Below are 26525 nucleotides of genomic sequence, written 5' to 3'. Positions count from 1 at the left end.
CTGATAATGGGAAGAACGGCGGAAATTCCAGGAATGTCGGCAATGCCGGAATGGATCGGGTCGATTCTGCGTTTCCCGATGTAGCTTTTGTTTAGTGCTCATCAGGTCCAAAGCGAAACATTAAGGAGCACTCTTGCACCTCCGGATCCGGAATCGAGAGCAAAGTTCCCGAGAGGCACGTCGGGGGTAAAGTAAACGCTTTCCTTCTTTGAATACGTCGGCGTTCGTGCGTTCCTAACGAGTCGTTTATTTGCGTGCGTTGCGTTTCGTCAACGAATGGGACCGCTTTTCCTCTTTTCCCTGTGGCCCATTCACCGGCGCGAAGCTTGCACGCGTTTCATTTATCGCTTAACGAGTTCCCCCCGTCGTGATCTTGGCGCGGACTCTACAGTAACCGGCGCTTTCATAAACCGGGAAAACGAAATCCTTCGAGCGAAACCCGCGCTTGGCTCGCCTCCACGTTTCAGCGCCATCGAATTTCCCGAAGGGGAAAAAAGGCAGGAAAAAGGGGGAAATTACCGGCGAGTGGTTAAAGCGAGTCCAGACCTCTTACGTTCGCAAGCTTTTCATTTCATTATGGACCCGACCCAATTCAAGTGGATGCTGGGCCCTTAAGGTGAAGTGAAACCACCCTCAAATCAACCGATTCGAATAGACGCTTTTTTGAAACTCGAATTTAAATGAAATTAAGGGAAAAAAGTGTCTAATACGCTTCTATGCTAAAATGAGGGTAACACGAGTTCTTGCAGAAGAAATTTAGTTGGCACTGAAATCACAGATGGCGCAGGGGGTCACTCTGCAGTCAGTTAGAGCATCAAATAACACGAATCCAGGGGATTTCTGAAGTTTTACTTCGATTTCTTTATAATTATTGGACGGAAACGACGTATGGTGTATGTGAGAATTTAGATAATTTTATTATGAGAGTGAGAATTTAGTAGAATACTCGATATAATTCGACACAACTGTCGATATGAATGGTAATGTCGAGAACATAGGTTTTTGGAAGAATCTTTTTTAACGACGTCGATCAAATGTCTCGACGTGTTTCACTTCACCTTAATTGAACCCTTGAGAAGGCTTCAAAAAGATAATTTAGCACGAGATCGCGCTTCTTAAAAGAGAAGCCCCCTCAAAAATGGACCGCCGTCATTAGGGGCTTCTCGAAACCTAAGAGAGACTTCTCGACGTCCCTAATAATTCTCGAAAGATCCCCCGCGGTTATTTCGAGGTTTCTCGGATTTCCTTGTGTCGAGCCCTTGGTGCACCCACCTTGTCGCGAATTAGTACCACCCTCCTTAATTAAAGAAGTAGCCTTGAAAAATGTCGCCTGGTGATTATAGGATTCTTGAAACTCTCGCAATGACTCTCCGGCATTTTTAATGATTCCTCAGAGGTCCTATTACAAGATCTCACAGTATCTGGGCCTTGAAAAAATACTTCCAATGAAAGTTACTGCACTGAGAAAAAAAAAAGTCCATTGTACCAGAGAAATATCTCTTTGAATAGTACCAATGAAAAATGTTAATGCAAAGAATAATTATTTCACTGAAATAAATCGAATGCTACGTTTCTTCGGAATTATGACAATTTATATATAAATATATTTCTGGGCACTATTTAAAGAAGTATTTCTTTAGCTCAATGAATTCTCTATCTCAGGGTACTAGTTTATCAGGAAAATTACAGGTAGGTCATATTTTAATATCTCCTCATTTCGAACGGCGAATTATTACCTGCCGCCATTATATAGGAAAAAATGAGTCTGCGAAAGTTATTACTAACTAATGACGGCTAATAAGGCTGGAATATCGTTCCTGGATATTTCCTCGTTAGCAGCCATCCCAGAGCCCGGTGATAACGATTCCCCGAAATTCCCGGCATAATGCTAAGCGATTGGTTTCCCGAACGGCTCGTATTTTGCAGTCTCAGCTGCAATGCGTGGTCGGCCTGATTTATTCATCCCAATTCGAAAAATCGACCGATGGCACTGATGACATTTCGGCACGACAATCTGCACGCCGCCGTTATAAAAATCCCGGATCGCCGATAGAAGTCAATTTGCGGCGATTAATATCGCCTGCCAGGCACGGATTCGCCGCGGCGTGTTATTTCATATTCGGCGGGTTTTCGCGAAGCACTCTTTACGGAATTACTGAATTAACTTACAGGAGGTCCATCATGGAAAGCCATGGCCGAGTTCGTCCCTAGGCTGCGGAAATCATTCCGCTGAAATATTGATCAGCCCTAATTGACTGCATTACGATAAATTGATGAACGCGACCGCGCGGCGATTTCCAGCCGGAAATTCGGAAATTCGAAAACGTAACCGCCGGTAGGGACTTTTAATCGGCTCCATTATTAATCCTATTCCGGCGGGCTGAAATTCAACATTCGGTCCCTTATTGACTACGAGATCAATAACTCCAATGACGGTACGAAATAATCGAGGAGGAGATGTTTCTCGATCATTGATTTTTTCCGTGGATTAAAAATCTTACTAATATTTCTTGGACTTTTGGGACCGAGAGGCTATTCTCTTGGAGATCAGTGCTAACGATTTCCTTCTATGAAAACCGATTGCTTTTGATTTCATATGATAAGCCAAAATGCAGTTCGATAACAAGTGACATTCGGCCTTAAAATTGAGACAACCTTGGTGATTTCGAGGAATAGAATTGAATGAACATTCGTTTCGAATTATTTGGGGGAGTTCGAAAATATGGGCGAAATTTGGAAAACGACGGACCGGGAAACAGCGGAGCCTCATGAGAGCCCATTTACGAGAGAGGTCCTGAAATGTCACACCATCGGAGTCTTTATCGGGCTCCTTTCATCCAGAGAGGTATAAGGAGAACCATTACGGATAAAGTGTGGGAGACGCGGTATGGGAAAAAGTGTTAGGCGAAATCCCGTAAAATATGAGGAGCTTAGTGCTACAAAGTATGGCTAAGGATCATATCTCGTATTTTTGAGGCCATGTTTCCCAGCCTCTAAACTGGACACGGTCCAATTCGAATGAAGCATGTTTCAAAATAGTTTGAAAAAACTAGGAAAAGAAGAAAGGGGCACGTAGCCTTCGTATTCGGCAACTTTCGGAAGCGAATCCCGCGCCATTCAAGGCCATTTTTCCGGTGCGGAAAAGTAAGCCCGTCCGCAAAGATCGAAAAATTTGATAAACCGGATGTTTCGCAAAGTCCTCGAGAACTGGAAAAAAATCGAGAGGGGAAATATTCCGTCATATTTCACGCGGTACGCGGTCCGGCCGCGGCGTAAAGCCTGCGGAAAGCTCGCAGAGTGGTGACCACTGGAATATTACCGATACAAACTTTTTCCATTTGATAACACTCACAATGCATTTCCGTTATCGGAGACGTGTCGAAAATGTGAAAAAAAAAAGAAGAAACGAAAAAAAATGGAAAGAAAAAGTGAACAGGAAATCCGGCCGCGGCGAGTCGGATAAGACTCGTCGGTGATATCGGCAGGCGTGATAAAATGGTTTTCGCTATGGAAGGTGAACCGCGCGATTCTATATTTATCGATGACGAGGAAAAGTGGCCGAGCAGGGAGTAATTGTCGGCGACAACTTCTCACATGTATCCAGTTTCCAAAGACAACCGGGACGCACGGCAAACGCCCGAGGACCATTACACCCCGGGTGGGCCAAGCTTGGATTTCTGGGTGCCAAGATAAGATGGATATTATGACAGCAGATCAAAGAGAGAGTCCGAGCACCGAATGCGACTCGCCAGCCTTGTTACGTCAAGGGACATCGTAAAGCCTCGGACTTTAAGGGGACGACTCTCGATTGCGATGGAAACTCGTGACTTTTTGCGAGAATCTATGAATAGATCTCTATTGAAAGAAAAAAAAAAGATAATGCCTTTCCTCCGAACGTAATTCCCTGTGGAGGCAGAAAGACGTCAAAGAGAGAGACAAGTAGGTATCATATCATCCCTCGTGATAAGAGCTACCATTTTTTTTCTGCATCTCTATCCGTCCTTTCTTCTCGACTATCCCTTTATTCTTTATTTCCCCTTTTCATTCCTATCCTCGTATATAATGATCGGTATCGTCACACTTATTTCCGCGTTCTGGACCGCATCATCTATTCCTTATCATCCTTCACGATAAGGGCTACAGTTCTCGGCATGCCGGGACAAGACGACCATTCCAATGAAGAACCAGAGGAGACAGGTGACACGAATCTCGAATTCGGGATGCTGATCTAGTCCCGGTACTTCGAGGCACGTCGAGCTCCTCGGATTAAGCCCGTGTTGCAATAATTCCAGCGCAAGAAGATCGTGGCGTAACCAACGCCGAGACACGTGGCGCTCCTTAATTATTAACCCGAGATCTTGCCTTCGTTCGAGCTCTCGTTATAGTCATAATCCCCGTGACGGGGCCTCACAAGCCACGTAAAAATAGCGCCGACATCGTTAAGCGTCACGTCCGCCGTTGAAATTTTTCTTTAATGTCACGCCTCGCCGCGGCGAGCCTCGTTTTCGCGGCAAGGGAGAAAATCCTAGGAAAATCTCGGAAAAATCTAGGAAAACATTTGAAAGAATTCCCACGCCGGGCGATAAACGCTCGATCCCCTGAAAAAACTGCCCAGGAATAATTAATTATCACCATTCTCTCCCCAAATTCCCAAAGTGGTTTAAAGAGCGCTTACGCCCCGTTTCCCGGATTTTCCGTTTATTTCTCCACTTTTATTTCCGTTTCGTATTAAGGCACGACTTATGGACCGGAACCAACCCCAGGTTGGCTTCCCAGGAAAGAAAGGAGATTTAAGCGAGAACGGAATTAGAATTCGCCGAGGTCGAGAAATATTCGGCCCGCCGAGGCTTGACACTAAACGGCGAGGCGCGAATTTGGGCGTTTACCCTCTAGCCGTGTACATTTCGAGAAACGTCACCTGTAAAGCGGAATTCCGGCGGAATCCTTGAACCAAAGCACCATGCTGACGGAGTCGTTGGGCGTCGGAGGCGTCACGTCGCATGGCAGCTCGACGTCGTCGCCCTCCGCGGCCCAGACGAGCTTGACCGGAACAGCTGTGAAGAAACGATTTCATTTCATTACTCACATGAAAATCTCGTATTCCCTAAAATTATACCCTAATAGATAACAAAATGGCAGATATTAAGGTGACATGAAAGTCGCGTCAAAGGGGTTTCGTTCGTAAAACTCATCTCCGAACAGTTTATCTAATCGTTTCCAGCTGTACAATGTGAATATGAAGGCTATAAGGAAAGTCCTGACACCCATGAAGTTTCAATTTGTTTTTGTTTAATTTTTATCATCATTTTATCATTTTTTAAATTTTTTACCGACGTCGATCAAATTCCTCGACGTGTTTCACTTCACCTTAAGGGGCCCTTTCGAAAGCCCGAAGCCCTTAGAAAAAATGGAGCAAAAATGGACCTCGTCAAGCGTCGACGCCGTGGCTTCCTCCGGGACTATCGGGGAAACAAATGGCGCCGGAGATTATTCGGGCCCGAAGTGATACCGGAGGTAATCTCACCCCGCCGTCAACCCGTTCGAGATGGATCGAAAACATTCGATGGCTCTCCGATCGACAGGCAAGCCAGGGAAAAAGCCGGAGATTCGCCCGACGAACTGGAGTTACTCGGCCCATGAAGCGTATCCAGGGTGCGGAAAATCTCCGCCCCGGAGGCAAAGTCGAGGCCCGCGACATAGAGCCAGGGTAGACCGGGGGTTGAGGGAAGAAAAAGGGGAGGAAAAAAAAGGGAGCACCTCGAAACGAGGAGTTCCCTTTTTTTTCCTGCCTGGCTCACGCATTTTACGTCACTCCCCTCGACTTGGCGACACCTGGGAACAACCCTCTCATCAGCTCCTTAACCGCCTCGTTAAGGGTGGCGAAACATTGCGACGTAACGAAGGCGTCTCCAAGTAAACCAGCTCCCAGGGGTGGGCCGAGGTTGCCTCGAACCCTGGGACACGTAGGACCCCTAGATCCTCGCAAAATAAGGTTCAGGACGAATTTCCTCGGCGCTAAAATACCGACACTTGTTAGGATAAATCGTTAGGATCAATAGTTGCAATAAATCGTTGCGACAATACTACACATACCGGTTCGTACAGTTTCAACTAACGAGTGGGCGCTATGGAAGAACTCGACTTAGTTTCGCGGGGTACAAACCGTCCCGACTTATCGTTATTTGTACGGGAACCTGGAAAAGTCCTTGCGAAATAAATGACAGAGTAAAAAGACTGAATAATGTTATTATTGATAATATAAAGCTCACCAATCGTTATTCGGTGGGCAGGTCTTTGGGACTAAACCTCGGGGAGGACCTCGGGAAACGGCAAGGAAGGGGTACCCGATCGTCCCGAACTTTCTCCGTGCGGAAATGAAGAGATAGCGGAAGCGCGTCTTCGGCTCGATGCTAACGACATCGTAGCGGGAGAGACTCCGTCTGACGCAACGATAACAGCGTATACAAGGACCTGCGGGAGCGGATGCGTAACGAGGAATCGATATCAGTCGAAATCCTCGGGGCGAGCCTCGCGGCGCGGGGCCGGGCGACGAGGGAGGACTTTGCGGTAACTTCCCTCATCAAGGAGTAAAACTTTCCGAACCTCTGAAAGGACTCATTACCTTTCCCTGTCTGGTTCGAGGACCGGAGTCCTGACTCTCGACCCCCTCAGGGGGGCGAAGACCGGGGCCTCGTCACTCCGAAACCGCGGATGGAGAATGTTCCACTGTAACGCAAAAAAAAAATAAGATGGATGAACGAAAAGATCGACTCCTATCTTCGAAGATTCTCGAATTTGAATCGAAAGAGAGGGTTGAATTTTTGGTGCGCAGTCAGGGGGGTGTTTGTAACGCGATGCAAATCGCGCACAATCGGGGGGCGGAATTTGTCGAGTCCTTGAAAGGACTCATTTCCTTTCCCTGTATGATTCTCTAGACCGACTCAAAGGTGCGAAGCAGGGGGACGAAGACTAAACTGAAACTGAATTTTTTGTACACAATCAGGGGTGGAGATTCCACGGCCATAACGATGCGTCCTGGGGGAGCAAATAGCTCTAAATCGATGGACTAATTACGTCCAGGGTGAAAATAAATTAGGACCTCTTTCTTCCGGATACGGAGTCCCTCTACTGTTAGAAGGCGAGAAGGATGAACGCCCCGAATGTCAATTCAGCAGGACCTTTGCGAGATACCATCCCCAAGGAATCCTCCCTCCAGGGGTTGGGGTCGCTTCCGTTTAACGCATCCCGCTGCGTTCGGGAACCCCTTTCGGGACCTTTGAAGGATCCGCGCTCGATGCTCAAAGAAAGCAGCCTCGCACCCACTCGTCTTCCTCTTACTGAATGAGAGGGGCTTAACCGGCGCTCCGTACGGCACCCCCGCCTAAGGGTGGCGTCGTTTCGGCATGAAAATCCGCCCTTTCAGGACGATATCCCGCGAGTCTGGCTGCCCGTTCAAATAATTATGCCCGCAGAAGGAGAAAGACGAGACGCGGTTCGAATACGTGAAAAGGAGGTAGAAGTCGTTTTCGGTCGCCGGCAAGGGGTAGGTCTTCCTGGCCGAGAGGTCTCCTCGCACCCCTCGACGACGTCGCGCTTCAAAGGAGACGTCCTCCAAAGGCACGAGTCCTCGAGTCCTCTTCGTTTCGCCGTTTATCGGGCTCTTTTCCGGTCGCCTCTTCGCCAGCAAAGCGCCGGATGTTCCCTTGCGATCGGCCTCCACCCCACGAGGACCCACCCCCGATCCACCCTGATAATCCGTAAATCATACATCGTTTTCTATGATTTTTGTTTTTCAATCCCGGGAGAGGCTCCATCCTATGGAGTTCCTAATTTCTCCTCTTTAAATAAAATACCATTTTGTAGGATTCCTGTTTCTTCCCTCCACCTCGCGAAAACTCATCTCTGATTTCCCCTAATTAATTCGTTCCTTAACTCGTTCGTCATTTTGAATAATTCCCGATTTTGTCCCACACTCTACAGCCACATTCAACGTTCTCTAATTAATTCTCTTTAACTCGTACGTCGCTTTGTATCATTTCACAATTTATAAAAATGCTTCGGGACGGCGTTAGATAAGAGGGTTAGGCGCTCTTCGGCCTCGTCGTATTTTAGGATGTACACGGCCAGGGCGAGGGAATTATTAACAACTTGGCTAGGAGGGACTCCCTCGAAGAGCAGGACTCTCGAGAAAATCTCTGCCTAATCTCCCAGCTTCTAGGATCTGCATTCGGGAGATACGCAGTTACGTGCACGTAATGCGCCCCTAAGTAGCACGCAAGTTACAGGGGTGCAAGTGGCTGCAGTTACGAACTGCTTCTGCCTATCCCTCCACTTCCGGTGCACCCCTTGGATTACCCGAAGATATCTCCCAATGTGTCCTTTCTTTCTCCTTCGAATGAACACAAATTCCCGATGCAAAATGCCATTGGAAAAAAGTTTATGAATTCAACCCACGCCTGCCCTAGAATTCACAGGAATTCTTGATACAAAGGGTCGTAAGAAGAAATCTAAAAATTCAAACCGCGCGTTGCTGCAAATTAACAGAAATTTCCCGATGCAAGGGACAGCACAGAAAAATCGAGAAATTAAAGTCGCCCGTTTCGAGTCTCCATTTTCATCTTCGTCTTCGGTTCGAACACCGCGACACTCGCGGAAGTTCCCTCCGCGGGATGGAATCACAATGCAAACTTCTCACCGGAAGTTCCCCGGGCAAACTTCCCATGGCCGCCGTGTGAGTGCGCCATATTACGGGGTGGCACGCACCCCCATCGCCCGGATGGCGTTCGTGCTCACCTCGTCGGTTGGTTAGCGGTATAATTAATAAATGGAACTGCACGCTCCGATGGAAACCAAGAACTTCCACCCTTCGCGGAATAATAATTTTCTTCTCCCTATTCGCGGCCGATCCCGATTGAAAAGCGGATTCTTTTACATTCCCCCTCATAAATGACCATCGAAAATAAAGATATCCTGAATTTCTCAAATTCTTAGCCCGGGCGCGTCGCGACGCCCGTTCTAACAATCCACCTCCTGTCACGCAATAATTATCGAAATCCAATATTTCTTACATTCTCCCCTGTTAATAATCCTTTGAGAAAGAATATTTCGATTTTACGAGGGAAATTCCACCGCGGTGGGATGTAATTTTTATCGCCTTCCAATAATTAACTCCTATTCTCGGACAATCATATCAAAATCCACATTTTTACACATTTCGCCCTTTAACAACCTTCGAAAAGAAATATATCTTCTTTCACATCCAGGTGGGATTCTTTTCACCTTCCATAATTATCGTTTATCAATTATAAATCTCTTCTCGGACGATTATTATATAGACCCGATTTCTCTCGTACAACCTTTTTTACTCATTTTTCGAGAACATAGAATGTCCCGAATTTCTCGAATTTCCGGCCAGGGTGAGCCTCCCTCTTCCCGGGTATCGGCGCCGGCCGCTTTTCGGGCCTCGGACCTCGGAGCGTCGCGACGCTCGGCACAATAGGAAACATCCGTACCGGCGGTGGCGGCTCTCTCCCCGGCTACGTGTCGACGCAGCGGCGATGGAAATCCGGGGGTGCGACAAAAGGCGCGAACGCTCTATTTCATCCCGCTGAAAAGGGCTTACGTTTCCGCGTCCCGCGTCCGCGTGCCGTTGATTTTTCTCTTCAATGCTCTCCGCGCGCATTTAATCCCGCTCGAGCGACGATTTTCGTCCCTGTGTCCTCCCTCCGCACGCGCGACGCACGTCGGGCTCCATGCACTGTTCGACACCGATGAAACGCACCCCCCGCGAAGCTCCATCCTCGACCAATTCCGAAGGCCCGCAGCCATGGAATACCCCAATTCACCTCCAACTTATCTATACACATAAAAAAGGTCCCCAACGACTGACTAACTCATCACCGTCCAATCTAAACGGCTAAGCCTTCCCTGAAAAAACAATTTCACCCGAAGAAACACTTCTTTGAATAATACCAAAGAAATATTAGATTAATTCGGAAGAGTAATTATTTCACTCGAACTAGCTGGAATCAAATCGGATGCAACGTTTCTGCGGAATTACGACGACTTATTTCATCCTATTTGAGACAAATCATTATTCTTCGAATTAACAAGAATTATTTCTTTGGTACTAGTCAAAGAATTTTTCCTTCGGTCCGAGGACATTTTTCTTTCTTTTTTTATGTAGAAACGGCGAATTTGGGAGATATGTTCTGTTCGTTAGGGTGCTTCTTAAGGAGGGATTTTTCGAAATTCAACCCTTCAGGGGGTGAAAATGTGTATTTCTAATTGCATGCATCGCGAGCGAAACTGCATCAAGGGATGCTAGGACGTGTATATACACGTATATATATTTTTTAAACAATTCATTAAATGTTTCGCTAATCCCGAAAGTAAACGCCCCCGCTCTTATTTGTTAGCACGGGCTTAACCGGCTGCGAAGTGCAATCAGTCCGGATATTTATTTTGATATCGATGAATAAATAAAAAAAGGTGGGGAGTTAATCCGCCGCAATATTGGGGCTCGGCAAAGGAATGCAAAGAATGAAAGGGAAACCGACATCCCTGTATAGGACCTCGTGGACCGTTTGGCCAAACTATTTCACCCTCGTTTCGAAAATTCCAAGGCATTAAGACTTACGGGGTGGGCGCGATTGACTCCCGAAATTGGAATTCCGAAATCCGGGGGGAGGACGATTCGCACTCGCAGAGCCATTCCTAAGAGCCTCAATATCAACGATGCATCGAGTATCGTCAAACTGCACTGTGGTGCGTAATAACCAGCTCGACAAAGGGGATGCGAGGGTGCAATGCAACGTGAAATACGGTCGAACTTGAGCGCCTCCCTGAGAAGACGCATTCTAATGGAGCATCCATGGGGAGAATTAACGCGCCCGTCGACGTATTCCCGATAAACGTCAATTCGTTGGCCGTCATCGATTTCAGGGATGCCCGATAGCTCGATGGACGCTATCGACGTTGCAAGAGATGCACCGCGTGCGATGCAACTATGCAAGTCGCGGAGCCTTCGAGGTTTTTGCTTTTTTACCGCCGTTGCGGGTGTCGAGGTGGCCCGTGCATATCGACTGAAAAATCAGGACGCGGTTTTCGAAGGGAGGGTGATATTTTTATCAATTTATATGCAAAATTTAGAGTTCCTTTCGGAGCTACTGACGCGAAAATGCAGGGTCAAGATCTAAACTGCAAGATAGAGGTTTTACTGATTCCTGAGTTCCAGTGATAAGCGAATGCAGGGTAAAGAACGTGGTAGCCTTGATCTTTATCTCGGTCTTGGACTTGCAAAGAGTGCGAAATTGATGTCAATTTTACTGATTACTACATTTTAGGGACGAGTAAATGCGAGACCAAGAACAAGACTGCGATATCGAGTCTGTAAGAGAAATATTAATTTTACTGGTTACTACCTTTTCCAAGATGAGCAAATGTAAGACCTATACTAAGACTGCAAAACCAGGACTGCAAGACCAAGGCCGATTTTACTGATTCGGTGATGTGCAAAATCCAAAACCAAGACTGAATTTGCTTATCACTAGTCGCAGGTCGAGGGGCGATCGCGGAAAGTTCGCCGGGCGAGTTTCGCAAGCGAAACGCACCGTGTGCCGCGAGTGTATCCGATGTTCCTCCCGGTGTTATTGAATTCGAAATTTATGACTTTAATAGCGTCTACTTTTTCGGGGCCATAATTCAGGGCGCATTGGCCGACTCGCGGGCTCGGGAGTTACCGGTGAAACTTGTCGGGATGGGTCGGCACCGGGGACAAGGAGTTATAGGAAGAGGGCACCGATTGTAAGGACCTAGAGACGCCTATGATTTAGGGGGCCAAGAATTCGGGAGAGCTTTCTTACAAAGGGTCCTTTCACCCCATCGCCCCTTCTTCCCCCCGGATCTTACATTCCAAGGGCATCGAATTAAAATTCATCGCGCTAAATATTGCAATAAGTAGTCAAGAATTAAAAGAACGAAGAAAGTTCCCAAAAGACAGCCGACAATTAACTGGCCAATTTTGAGAATCCCTCCCCGCCACCCCGAGAGAAAATTACATTAAACCAGAGAAATATTTCTTTAAATAGTACCAAAGAAATATTGTAATGAAATATTTCAAAGAATAATTATCTGACGAGAATAAATTGGAATTTCCTTCGGGATGATAATTTATTTGAGTTTCTTCGAGTAAGACAATTATTCTTTGAAGTAACAAAATATTTCTCTGGCTCAATGAATTTCTTTTCTCGGCGCACCCGTATATCATTATACCCCTAATATCGTTACGTCTTAAAAAAATAAATAAATAGCAGACAAGGTTTATATAAATGCGTCACGAGTTTATCGCAATAGCGGTCTGTACAGTATTCCCTTGAAAGCGTCTCTTTGACGAACTATGCCGGCCACATGCCAGCTCCGAAACGCTGGGAATTCTGACACCTTTTTCCCGCCGCTTGTTAAACAATGTTCAAACGATGTTTACCTTAACTTTGCTTTGACAACGGGCCACGTGAAAGTTCGCCTTGCGGCCGGCGCGAAGTATTTTTACGGGTGCACACGGAGTACATCCTGTGTACTTGCCAGCAAAATTGCGTAAAATGGAGTTATTCTTCCGGATTAACGCGATTTCACGCTGAAGAAACTGTTTAAAATAGGAGAAAATGAAAAAAAAAAGAGAAAACATATATTTCCAACGTGTAGGTTGGTCGTCCGTGGGTGGGATTCGATCCCGCGCCCCGAGTCGCGCGTTCCACGGTTAACAACCTGAAGCGATCGTTTCGTTTTTCCTGTTTTTCTTTTTTTCTTTTCGTTTCATTCCCTTTTCCGCAACGAATTTGGGAACGCAACTCGGCCAGAAATCCTCTGAATTTCGGGGGCATCATCAAAATCGCCCATGGCTACAGTGACGAGGTAAATGCGCCGTAATGAATGAATAGGAGAGAGAATTACACCGCGGTCCGTAATGCGGCCGCGGTGTTGCGTTACGGCCGACACGGCGGCGGACATTTCGGCTACATTTTGCAAGAGTTCGTTATTTTCAAAATTCAGGAAACTCCAGCATCGGGATTCGACCGCAAGGCCGGACTTTGGTTTCGACTAATATATTTATTAACGCGGCTCCGTCGAAGCGGCGCGCGGCCATTATCGTGCGGCCTGCCGAAATTGTTCGGCTGCGTGGGAATTTCATTATCGTAAGCGCCACGGCCAATTAGCTTATCGGAGAGTAATTCGATTACACGTACGACCGAGTTACACTGACCCGATCGCCGTCGAAAAACCTCGAAGACGTCGAGAAACGTCCCGCAATTCCGTCGGCCGATGTCGGAAAAGTTGAAAAGAGAAAATTATCCAAAAAATATAAAGAATCCGGCATCGTCGCTAGAATATCCAGAGTCATAATTCAATCGGTCCCCTTGCATTATAATTTATAAATCGGTCCCCATTTTCCGCAGCCCCGGGAAAAGTAACGAATAACGTACCGCCTCTCCCTTATCGAGCCCGCCTCGTCGCGCGTTAATTGCGAATTCCGCGGACAATTCGCCTCATTTTAAAAGAAATCGCATTTCCCGGGCGAGACACCGTCGAGGAATAAATTCACAATCGATTCCCCTCCCCCTTCCCCCCCCCCCCCCCCCTCTTACACAAATCGGTCCTGAATCCCGGGCGACCTCAAAGAAAAATAACAAATGAATTCGCCAGTCCCGCTCGGCGTCGCCGCGTTTCACGCTAATTGCGATTCCGCGGCGGGCAATTCGCCCTTCTCGATCCCTCCCTCCCCCCCCCCCCTCTGTCTCTCTCTCTCTCTCTCTCTCTCTCATTTTAATAAAAATCGCATTATCGACAGGACACCGGGAGTAATAATTCAATGCAAATCGATTCCGCCTCCCGCCGGCCGGCGGCGGTTCTTGGGGCAATCCGGTCGCGGTTTGCGGTCAGCGGGTTGATTATGGCGCCGAAGCGCGGAAAAGTGTGGCGTACAAACGAACGGCCGCCTTTCACGGGGCCGCAGGCTACGTCGGCGTTGATTTAAAGTCGCGCGATAGCGCGGTACGGCCGGATAATTAAAACGTAAATGAACGCGCGGCCGTTTAAGCCGGCTTTCAGATGGCGGGAAAAAATGCATATTTTAAACGATGCATCCCGTCAGGTCGTCGCAACCCTTTCGTGGCATGGAGCGGAGGCGCTTAACGGCGTTCACCATCAAAATGGGGACCGATGACTTCAACCGCTAGATGGCGTCGGCATCGAATTCTGTGGGAGATAAGCAAAACGTAAGACAAGTGGTCGTTTTCATATTTAGAAAAAGCGACGGCATGATTTGCACGCTCTTTTAACTAGGAAGGAGTTGCTTTATCGAAAATCGCTTCCATGAAAATAAAAAAAAAAACGTCCGTCTACATTTTATCTCTAAAACGAGCAATCGTTGAACTCGATCGGTTGAAAAATACGCTCGAAATGGTGGTACCCGTGAGGCCCTGTAAAACGGCAGGCGTGGTGGGCGTCCTTAATGCGGCTGATCGGGGCATGAATTACACTTACTAATTAATTCACCGAATCCGACTGTATCCATCCGCTGGCCCTAAATCACCATCGGGCTCCTGCAATTCCCGCCCTCCGGGCGAATTCGCGATTCCCGGGAATCATCCGACCTTGCGCCCCGCGCGGATCACCCGCGTCCGGTCGCGTTAATTTCGATGACGAGGTCCCGTCGATGCGACCAACGCGTCGCACAATCCGCTCGCAATTAACCTTTTATACCTCCCTTAACGGCGGAACGTGGGTGTGATGGCAGCGATGGGTCCGATTAGACTCGGATGCTCATCGCAATTGCGATCGCTGCTCGAATTCAGGAATTTTGAAATTCTACGTCACTCTTAGCGAGTGAATCGATCAAAATCTTCCCTGCAAGCATCCACGGTGTTTTGGTGTAATCCTCAGAGTTTAAAAACCATAAGTCCCGAAATTTCATATCTCAATAATAAACTTTTCATTTCTCTCGAACAAGAGCCAAAAAGGAATTTTCTTTGCCGAGAAGTGAAATTTCCTGAGTTCCAAGGCCTTCATTAGGACCTCCATAATTGCGAGTTAAAGTTTCGAATTAGTCGGTGCACCCAGTTTGTAGAAGAGTTGTATAAATATTTTGACATTTTGATATTATTATTATTATAATATATGTATAATGACCCCTTCATGACACCTTATGTGACATGTTCTTTATAATAGCGCCATGGTTCCTTGGTCCGTAATAACGAGCGGCCCCCGCCCCTCACCCTCGAGCTCTGGGAAAGACAATGCTAGACGGGGTGCGTTTTTCCGCCAGCCCAAATTCCGTCCACCCCCGTCCCTAGATAATGGGCGCGTGCAGCGATCGAATGGACCAGCTTGACCATCAGCGCCAATTTCGCGCCTTTTATACGCGAAACATTTCGCGGGTCGAACGCCCCCTCGCTCCCTCCTCCCATTCTGCAGGGGGAGGGGGACACACCTGTACGCTTTTACGGACGTCACGAGCAGCCGGTTTATCGTCCATTCCGGTGGTCGCGGGCGAACCGAGCGGACCGCTGGAACCACGGCTCGCGGTGGGTGGTGGGTGGGTAGGTGGGTGGGTGGGTGGTGGGCATCGGGTGGCGGCGCGGGCGCGATGTTCGGCGGCCAGCCTCGCGGGGCCAAATTGCTCGAGAGGATCCGCCATGGCGGGGAGGGCGGCAAGGAGGAGGCGGTGTCGTTAAACGGCCAGGAAAGAGCATATCGTTGGGGTTTGCCGGCATGGCGAGCGCCATTACGGGCCGCCATTACTCCCAACTCTCGATCGAGGGATCCCCCCCTCGGCCGATCGCGTCCTGAGCCCTGGATCCCGGAACACGAGCGGGGGACTTCCGGGCTTCCGGCCCGGTCTCTCCGCATCCGCCCGGATTTGTTCCTCGCCGTGAAACTTTAAAGCTCTCCCGCTACGAGGGTCGCCGCGAAGGTGGGCGGTGGGTGGGTGGTGCATCCCCGGGGTGGATGAGAAGCCGGGGCAGAAATGAGAAAATAAGTACGACGAAGTAAATGGAAGACACGCCCGAAGTGCGACGACGGGGGGGAAGGAGGGGGGAGGGAGGGTAAGTAACGATAAAAGTAAATAAGCCGGAGAGTGCGGCCTTCTGTTGTTATTAGAAAGCGTTTTTCTCGAGCGGGAAAAGCCGCCCCCGGCGAGTTTCCCGAGGAAGAGCTTTACTTTCACTTATCCGCTCCCCCCCCCCAACTTTCCTCGCGGGGCCCACCACCCTCCCAGAGGCCTCGTTAATATCGTTATCTGTCGAATCCGGACCCGAGCTTACGGTCCGGCGAAGAATTTCAACCCCTTCGGGGGAACTTTATTTATGAGGGGGATGTTAAGTTTTCCGCTCTCTGCAGGGGGATGTTGGGGAAGTCGAGTCGACTTTTCACCCTCCTTGTGTGTCCGATTTTTTTAAACTTTTCTTCTTTGTGGAATTAATTCGTGACAGTATTATGTCAAGATGATGACGATGTCGGGCGCAGATGGAACGACGGCGTTTAAGCTTCGAAGCTTTTTCGGATCGAGCGGGGCTTTTCAGCCTTCCAGGACGCTTTGATTGCGCGCGACTCGCCGCGGACTAACGAGTCGTCGGGATCGAGAGCGTCGGGAGACGTCGGCGGTCTTCTGCCGGCGCAAACGGGGAAGCTCTAGAGGAAAGCTCCCTTTGATCGCCAATGAAAACAAGCGGCCCCCGCGGCCGGTCCGAGTTTTCACAATGGCACCCGGCTGGAGTTATCAATGGCGCAGCCCTGGGGCGCGCACCCCTCTCGTCCTCGTTATCGGCCCGCCGCCGTTATTCCATTTTCTACGCTCCGACTGCTCGCAACGCCGCTGATTTTACATCCCCCGCGGAATCCACGCTACTCGCGGGCTCGATTCTTCTCTCCTCCCGCTGTTCGCCTCCTCCTTTTCAATTTTAATATCTTTCTTTGGGATTCGATATCGAGCTACCTACCCCGCTAAAAATCAATTAAGGTGATATGAAGGGGTGTTTTTATACATGTGTCGAAACGTCAAAATGTTTACGGAACTTTTATACAAACTGGCTGCATCGAATCGTTGGAAACTCTAACACGTGCTTTCGGAGGTTCTAGCAGTATAGGTTTTGAAACTCGCGAAATTTCGATTTTCGAAGAGAAACTTTTTTATTTATCCCCGGAGGAGTAAACAGAAAAACATGTTTTGCATTTTTTTTTTTTTTTTGAAAACATGAAATTTCGTCAGTTTCAGGACCTTTATATGGAAGCTCCACAATCGTGGGTTAAAATTTCAAATTATTCAGTGTACCCCGTTTGAAGATGTTTTATCAATATTTTGACGTTCCGATATGGATAGAATGATCCTTTCGTAACACCGCAAAATTTCCGGGAATTTCATAACTTAAGGTCATAGAATGTCGTGTTAAAATTTCCAATCGTTCGATTCGCCCAGTTTGCGGGAAAGTTTTATGAGAATTTTCACTTTTTGATACATATGTGTGACACATTCATAACAACTTAAGCCAGCAACTCGAGGCTGGTTTTCTCGTGTTACATTTAGTTATACATATTACACGTTGGAATCTTGGTTATGGAGTACATGAAATCGGACACGAACGGCCATTGCTGCCTCTCGAGAGCAAAGGAGTAATACCCTTACGTACCAACTTTTACGTGACACTTCAGAAATTGAATATCAAAACCCGCCACGAAATGGTCTAAACGAAGCTACCGACAAAAATCTGACACTGGCACAATGTTTCTTTCCCTTTCAGGAGAATTATCCTCATTGCAATTAGCTGTTTTAACTGCAAACCGTCACCCGATTTCCCGGGGAATAAATGAGGTTTGCACGGCGATAAACGATCGCAATTGTAAAGGGGATGGATAACGCTCGAGTTCATTAGTTCGGTTGATGCGGCGGATAAATAGCCACGCGGAGATCGGGATTTTTGGACCGCCCGGACGACCCGGTGCCGATCATCCGCCACCCCCGAGAGGGTCAACACCGATCGCAACCTGCGCGCAAAGGATCGACCAGCAAACAGGGCTCGCTCCCGTATTTGAGAATTGCCATAAATTATTTCCACGCAACACAATGGCCGCGAGCCGGCGGATTACGCTCGTCCGCGAGCCGTCAGCCTCGCGCGGATTTTTTTTCCGCGAGCCGCGCGACCCGATTAATCAAAGATCACGCCGTGTAATGGGAGGGATCGGTCATTACGGCCCTCTATCGATCACGGGAATAATATCTCCATATATCCCGGAACGAACTCCCGGGGAATGCCGATAACATTTCCCTCCCCCCGGGAGAATTTCCTCCACGTTTTCCGTATTTTCGATCTCGGTATATCCCTCCCCATAATCGGCCGCGGGGAAAATTAGTCGGAAAACCGACGGACGTGCGGATAATCGCCGCTGCGGCCTGATTGACGCTCGAATTATCGCCGATTGATCGACGCAAGAATGCGAGAACACCCCTGCGTCATTTTCGAAAATCGAATTAACGATCGACCGTGTATCCTATGGAGTTGAAATCGATAATCACCCCTCGAAGGATCGACGAGTTTCTTTCATTCGCTAATCCACTCGAAATTTCGGCGTTTCAACGATTTTAATTGACCCAGTGTTGAGAGAAAAAAAGAGTCGGTGAATAAGTGAACAAGTGAAACCTCTAAGTTATGAAGAATTATGAGATACCATTCATTATTCTTGATTGTCGTTAACGAATTACTTGCTTCGGCGATGAAAATGATCATTTAAATCGATACAATTCTTTCTTTTATTTAATTAACTAATCGGGGATATTTATCCTGAAATAAAAGTCACGTATGGAGGCTCTCTCTCGTCAAGGTGCAAGAAGAGCGACACACGGTGGGTCCTGTTTTTCTCTCTGGAATCGAATATCCGATAGTCGGAAATCGATCGAGTGATCCTTCGGGCGTGTCCACCGTGCCAAACATGGAACGAGGAAACATGATTCCCGTTTCGTTCTTTTAACTTTTACTACATACGAAATATGATCACCCTTATGTATTAAATGTATAACATCAGTTATGAAAACTTAATTCGAGAAATATATAACATATGTTTCTTTTTTTTTTTAACGCTCCATACCGTGTAGAACGTATACGCCTCACAGTTGCTTTATGACAGCGTACTCGTCATTTGTATCGACACTGAATTTGTTGATCAATTAATTAATCGGGAGTAATTATTCTGAAATGAGTCTCTTGGGGAGACTCTGGCGTTAAGGTACATACACTAAGAGCAACGCCCGACGGGTCCAGCTTTTTTTCTCACTGGAATCGAATTTCCGATAGTCGGAGATCGATCGGGCGATCCTCCGGGCGTGTCCACCGTGCCGAGCGTGGAACGAGAAACTTGTTTCGCGTGTCCGACACGTTCCACGCGGAGGTGTCAACGGGCGAGAATTGTCACCTAGCCGCTCGTATTTACACCGCCGTCCGTAATAACGATCAATCCAGACGCATCCACGACCCCGTCATCGCCGCCGTTTGTCCACCCTCCCTCTGTAATTTGCCGATCGCCCCTGGGACCGCCCCGATGCACCCGCCTTGGCACTTGCACTTGCATTTGCATATTTCCCGCCCGGTCGGAGCTGAGAGCCCTTTCCCGAAATTCCCGCAGACCTCCATCGCGACCGGATGAAGAAATTTCGAAAAAAGAAAAATCTTTGAGATCTGAAGCATATTTTCATTTGCGGTCAAATGGCGATTGTGATAACCAAACGTCACGGGAAAATTGTTATTAAGGTTGTAGGACCGTCTATCTTCGATGACTTCGATTTTTTTCTCTTCGACTCGGGCTACCTCGATACAAATTTGCCCCCGTTCCCAATCGACCCGAAACGTCATTTTCGGTTATCTAATCCGGATCGGTCCGACCCCATTTTTCGGGCTTAACCCAGCCCTGGTCGAAAATCGGCCCTGTGCCCATTTATTTCGAGCTATCGATCCCGCCTAATAAATTCCACCGTAATTCACTTAAACGCGACGCCGTATTTCTCTCTCATCCATATCTCCCGAGTCGACTCTAAGTGGTGAAATAAAGAGGGCTCGATTATGGGCCTGATTTCCCCTGTTTGCCCGAGTTTCCCATCAATTCCCCATACACGCGATTGGGCAGCTTCGACACCTTATCTTTTAAGAAAGACCATTTGGTACCTAGAAAAGTATGTCTGATTGAATAAACTTCGCACGGATGGTACCACAGAATATAGTTATTCCATGTACGACAAAATATTTTATTACCGCGTAAAATTTCCTAGATTACAAAAATTTTTTTTTCCACAAATATATGCGCCCTTTCAACGTTTTCTCCGCGCGGATTCCGGCCGGAAAACGGCGTCGAGGTCAGATTAGTCGGAGAAGTAGGCAAAGTTATGTAAACAACAGCGAATTCACAAGAGGCCAATGGCACTATTTTTGTGTCACCTCATTGGGAAAGCGCGCGTTTTTCAGCCCGCCTTCTCTATTTTCGTTCGCTCGACGGTCTTTCTTTTTTCTTTTCTTTTTCTTTTTCTTCCGCCGGCCTGGCGACCGCATCTTCGCCCGGGCGCTTCTTCGTCCTGTCGCCATAACCCGAGTCGGTTATGCCGATCCCCAGGAAGGATCGACGTAACCTCGTCGGCTGGTACCGAGCGGAAAAAGCTCAACTTTCCGCCCAGCGACCTGGAAGCGACTTTTCTCGCCCACTCGTCGCGTTAAAAAGGCGGTAACGGCCACTCCTCGGGCTCGTAACGAGCCGAAGAACTTGCAAGAGACCTCCGGCTTTTTCTCCTCCCCGATCCCCGGTTGCCACCGGAAATCGTGGAGATCGAACAAAGGAACGAGAAGGTCGCGACGAGACGAAGATCGTGCGAAAACCGTAGATTTTCCTGGCGCGACAGAAAAACGTGGAAAAGGAAGATTCCTCGAGTTTGTACGTAATTAAATTTAAATAAACGGAATTTCTCGCTTATAAAGTAACTCGCAAGACATGATGAATAATTATATGTATATATAAATCTGAGCAGTAATTTTCGTTAGGTGTGACGCGTTTTTAACGCCCCCTTATCTCCCACCGCGCCTATCAGATTAGTCCCAGAGAGGCTCCTCAACTTCCGCCATAACTTATGCCGGAGAGGCCGCGACTGTAACCAGAGGTTCGCGGACTGCTGCACTCGTGGAAATTCTGTTTAGCTTTGAATACTTTACAAGGTGCGCCAATATTGCACTTTCGAAGTTCCGCAGCCGTGAAGCCGCCTATTCGGGGCCACTCGACCACGCGGCATCCGAGTGGGCTAGGTGGGCGAAAATTCCGCCCATTTCCGGCACCCACCTCCCAGGAAACCTAGAAACTCCCTCAGAGAAAAACACTCTCCCCTGAGACCTCCATAAGCATGATACATCTATTTCCATGTAATTTAAATACAATTTAATTGAAATTAATATCAATCGAGGTGTCTCGATCCAGGCATCGTAAATCCACGCCACATTTGATTTTAAAAAAATAACTAAATTATCGTAATAACGATGACGATGATCGCGTTAATTCTGGGAAAGGATGGTGCATTAAGGGGAACAATAGAATTGCATTCAGGGTCCATTCAGAGAGTCCGGTAAGGTCCAGTATTTATCCCGACATTTCGTCGATCAGGGTTTGTACACCTCGCCGTCAGTCTTGGCCTCCCCTGGCACGTCTGTCTCCCCGATACACAGAGGGAGGAGAGTCTCAAGTCCAAGTCTATTAACTTAGAGACTGCATAATAGGATACGGAGCTCTCTGGAGTAATGCTCGCGCGGAAACCCGGCCGTTCTACCGTCGCACGTATTGCGGCCCGAACCACCGATAGATACGACTATGTACCTTGCGTACCTCGGCACATTATGTACGCAGGTATATAGGGTACACGGGATTATATATGTAAGTACACGTCGAGCTGGATACGCGTGCGCCGGTCTGGTGGCCATTCGCGTTACGCACCGAGACGAGACCAAGAGCGTGCCTTGGAACGGGCCCATGGGAACAGGGGAACCTGGGGATCGTAATCAAAGGTAACCCCTGCGTCTCGAGCTGACAGAGTGTCCGGAGATATCGGATGCTCCGGGGATCGGCGCCCTGGAGGTGCATCTGCGTCCTTTGGGAGATGACTTGGGAGGACGGTTCGAAGATACGATGTCCTGGTGTACAGGGTGTACCAGTAATTGTTACGGTAGTAATCCATGGAGCGGATGCAACTGACGAAATTCCAAGTCATAACTCCCCCGGATAGGTTATGATCATGTGTAGTGATAAGTTATCATCACGGGGAGTGATCGCAAAAATGCCGCTCGTGATTCATGTTTTCGGGGTCCACAAGGCTAATATCTTTTTTTTCTCGACGCGGATATAGACCGATAGGACTCCGGGTCAGCGTAGGACCGAAATGGAAGCCGTGATTGGCATTTTCGGGGTCCGAGGTGTGCCAGGAAGAACCGGCGGTCGGTCGCTAATGAGAGCCGCGTCATTAGCCCGCCTTGGCCATTAAAAAGCGAGGATCCGCGTCCGATCGGCGCGATCGATGCTCGATATCAGCCCCCGGCCCTCGATACCGTGTATCGCCGATACGCGTCGTTATCAATCATGCGACCGGCGCCGACCATAAGGGGCCTACCAATTACCGGCCGTGCATTTGACTAATGATTCGAGCCATGACGGCTCATCCGCGATCTGTATTCCCTGTGACGCGTCCGGGCCGGCGTCATATCGCTAAGCCGGATTACGCGTCTACGAGGGAGTGCCGATACCGATCGGCCGTCCACTCTCTCACGAGACCTCCTGGGAAGTGCCATCGACATCATCGTCGCCGAGGGTCCACCCTGAACACTTTCGAGATCAAATCCGCGGCAATTCTGAAATCCGCGGATTAGCGCTCGCGTCGTTCGGCTCGATAAGTCGATCGGTCCCCCCGATCGATCCGATCCGAGTCGATCGCATGACGGATCGGCGACTCGTCTCGAGTCGAGATGTCCTCTCTGCAGGGATCTGACAAGAGAAAATTATCAATTTCGAAGGAAAATCGGGAAGCCACTTCAGCGTCGCTTTCCACCACTCAATGCGCAGATTATGACCTTTGGATGAAATTCTATTGATCTCCCTCGCATTATGATGATAGTAACGTCTAAGGGTTGAATTTGTTTATAATCGTTGTTTCAGTTTTCATTGCGAATGAGACGTCATTGGTGTTAGGACGTTCCCTATGGCCTCCGCGCGATGAAATTAAAAATATAATCCGATACGCCCCTAATTCGCAGAGAAATCTTATGAACGATTTACCCATCGGATGGCCAATCGATTGACCTCTTAAATGGCTAGTGGTATTTGGACGAGAAACGAGGATCCCTGTTCTCGAATCGAAAACTTTCGTCCAGGTATCGCAGGTATCTTGACGATCAGTCTCCAGAGATTTACAGGTGGCGACGAGCGAGAGCAACCAAGCAATCGAGGTCGCCCGGGGTCGCCGGAGTTCATCAGCGGTAAATGGTAAAACAGCCTGACCCACGGCGAGGGGTAAATGGGGACGAGTCGGAACAACCCTATAATCTTCGCCCGTCTCCCCGAGGGGACACTTCGAGGAAGAATAAGATCGAACCGGGACGCACGAGAGATCGAGCCAAACACTCCTGCAGATTGAAACTCCTTGGCGGGACAAAACGGCCCCTCGAAATTTCGTTAGCGGCCTCTCTTCCCGAAATCCCCTGGACTCTTTCATCCCCGAGACTTAAGGCGTCATGAAAGGGTCATTCTACACGTATCGAAGCGTTAAAATATTTTTTTGAACCTTTTTCCCAAACTGGGTGCCCTCGAATCACTTGAAAACACCAGCTAATGATCACGAAAGCCCCGAAACTCATGAAATTTCGATTTTCAACAAAAAATGTGTCCTTGGTTCTCTGGGATGAATGGAACGATTTCTTGGGGAAGAATGAAATCTCATGAATTTCAGGACGTTCTATAGGGCCTACGCAATCGCGCGATGAAGTCTCAAATGATTCGGTGCATCCAGTTCGGAGAAAAGTTACACGAACGATTGACCTCTCAGAGGCTACTTTCATCCCACCTTAAATCGATGAAAAGCCCCCTCCGGGGCTGCGATAGGTCATCCATTCATCGATTATGACTCGTGCCCCTTTCCAACGGTTCCAGGGGGGCGATGTTCACCCTAGACGCAAATGTCATCTCGTGGGGGGTTGGGACTTTTCGCCCCTTCATGTCGGCGCGTATTTGCCAGCGATATCGCTTGCTTACAATAAACGAGGCTGGCAACTCGACGGCTGCCCTATCGGCGCCGCGACGCCTTCGTAATAGTTCCCCATATATGCGGCCCGGTGTGTATATCGACACAGGTGTGTTTGCTATCGAGCTAACTCGATTTCGCGCGGCGGGGCTTGCGAGCGAATTTCGTGCAATACCCAACGCACAAAGCCCCACCTGACGTAACTCCAACGAGTGATACACGCGCACCGACACGTGGCCGAGGATACCACATTTCACCTTATCGACCGAATCGGAAGAGACAACCCAACGAATTACAGGTGTTCTCCATTCCACTCCCCCATCCCACTTCGAGAAGAGCAAAGATTATGCGGAGTGTCTTCTTTAAGGGGATGTGACAGCGGCATCAGAGGGGTCAATCGTTCTTGAACCTTTTCTCTAAACTGGGTGCACCGAATCGTTTGCAACCTTACAATGTGAACACGAAGGCCATAAGAAAGGTCCTAACACCTATGAAATTTCAATTTTTTGTTGAAATTTATTTATAAACATTTTTTTCATTCTTCACAATAAATTAAATTTCCTGGGTGGCGGGATCTTCCTTAGAGTCTCCATATTCACGTGAAATCTGAAACGATTCGATACACCCGGCTCGGCGAAAAGTTTCATAAACAGGACCTCTTCAACTCCACTTTTCTATTTCGTTAAGATATTATTTTTCTTGAATAATTCCCTTACCCTTGATTTACACATTTCAATTATCATCGAGAAACTCTGACCGTACCCATCGCTAAAAAATTACGTGACATCGTGAGGTCAAAATCATATTTCCGGAGGAAAGAAACCTGACGATATATTTCAATTGTAAATGTTCAATTGGAAATATATTGTATACTTAACATTATCTAAAAATTAGGTAAATGTGAAATTGTTTGAGCCTGAAAAGTGAGTCTTAAGAAGATCATCCTGTATTATGATAGCATGTCGATATTAAAATTCTCGGCGTTTCGAGGCGCAATTTTAAAGAACGAAGAGAGGCATTTCAGGAATTGGGGTAGTTTTTTAATCCGCGCCCGACATCGACTGCGGATTTTAGCGTTTAGAAGAGGAAAAGAAGGGAGATTCCACCCCTGGCTGTCGGGGTGCGAAATTTTCCCAGCCCAAGAAAGCCGCCTCCTTGCTTTTCTTCTCCTTCGAAAGAAACCCTCCAGACGCGAGCCGCGGTTTTCCTCTCCTCCTTTTTCATGCACCGCCACCCGTTTTCATCCCCCGATGTGTCCCAATCTTTTACCCCCTCTCAGTCTCCGTTTTTCGGAAAAAGACTTTCCGCCCCCGGGAGAGGTTGCCGATATTCCTGAAAAGTCTTTTCCTCGTCTTGGGGGTGCCGACGCTCACAAGAGCCACCCTCGATAGTGGAGGTCAAGCTTTAGTCGGAACTCCTCGAATTTTACGATTCCCCACTTTGCCCCGCTTTTATCGGCACGAGTCCTTTCAAGGCGATCTTAAGGACGATTTGCATACCTCCTACAGGGCGGATGAACTACGAGGACATACAATTTGCTGGGAATGCTGCGACAATGGAACGCTGCTAACTACGACCCTAATGGACGCGGCTGGATAACTCTAACGAAATAGCGTCTTTCCACGGCGGTGCTTAACTCGGAGTGCGATTTAACAATTTTGAGAGTCCACGCCTCTTTAAAGCGTTTCTTTGTTACCCGAGCATTCCCTGCTCGGGCATAATGGCACGGGCGACGTACACCTGTACGGAATACCTGTGCTCGAGATAGGGTGTTCCTGGAACTCTAACGAGTTATGATGAATTCAATTAAAATAAAAGTCGATCGATATTAATGTTTTTTAAATCTCAAGTAGTTATTCCTGATATGAATAGATGGCTGTTCATTTTTTTACCCGCGCGACTGATATGAGTTAGGGTTGTATGAATATGACCAATATGGCAAATACGGCTATGTTTAATATGACCAGGTGGATCCTCGGTATTAATTGCGCGCTCCGCTCTAAAGGTACCCTTGGAGTCCAGGATTCCATGAAATCCCATCATCTCGCTCCCGACCGATCCTGGCCAAATTCATTAATCCTCCCCTCGAAATTCCCGACCGCACAATCCAGCTAAGCCGCGCATTGTCCCCGATGCATCGGCAGCCTCGGAGACGAACCCCCGGAGCCCAAAAGATGTAAAATAACGTCGATCCGAGCGCGGACCCGAACTGCATACGAAACCA

General features: G+C 48.1%; 1 protein-coding gene across 1 annotated transcript in view; it reads right to left on the bottom strand.

Annotated features, from left to right (window-relative positions):
• LOC105697345 (neural cell adhesion molecule 2) overlaps positions 1-26525 on the bottom strand; it is an 81373-nt gene that overhangs the window by 40458 nt on the left and 14390 nt on the right. The window contains exon 2 of the mRNA XM_012420591.1: positions 4919-5054. Within this exon, the coding sequence (XP_012276014.1) occupies positions 4919-5054 (136 nt within the window). The remainder of the gene's footprint in view (positions 1-4918; positions 5055-26525) is intronic.

This window comes from Orussus abietinus, unplaced genomic scaffold (genome assembly GCF_000612105.2).
Source record: "Orussus abietinus isolate OABI.00-Male unplaced genomic scaffold, Oabi_2.0 scaffold110, whole genome shotgun sequence".
Taxonomy (NCBI): domain Eukaryota; kingdom Metazoa; phylum Arthropoda; class Insecta; order Hymenoptera; family Orussidae; genus Orussus; species Orussus abietinus.
The sequence above is the reverse complement of the archived record's forward strand: the minus strand, read 5'-3'. Positions and strand labels throughout refer to the sequence as shown.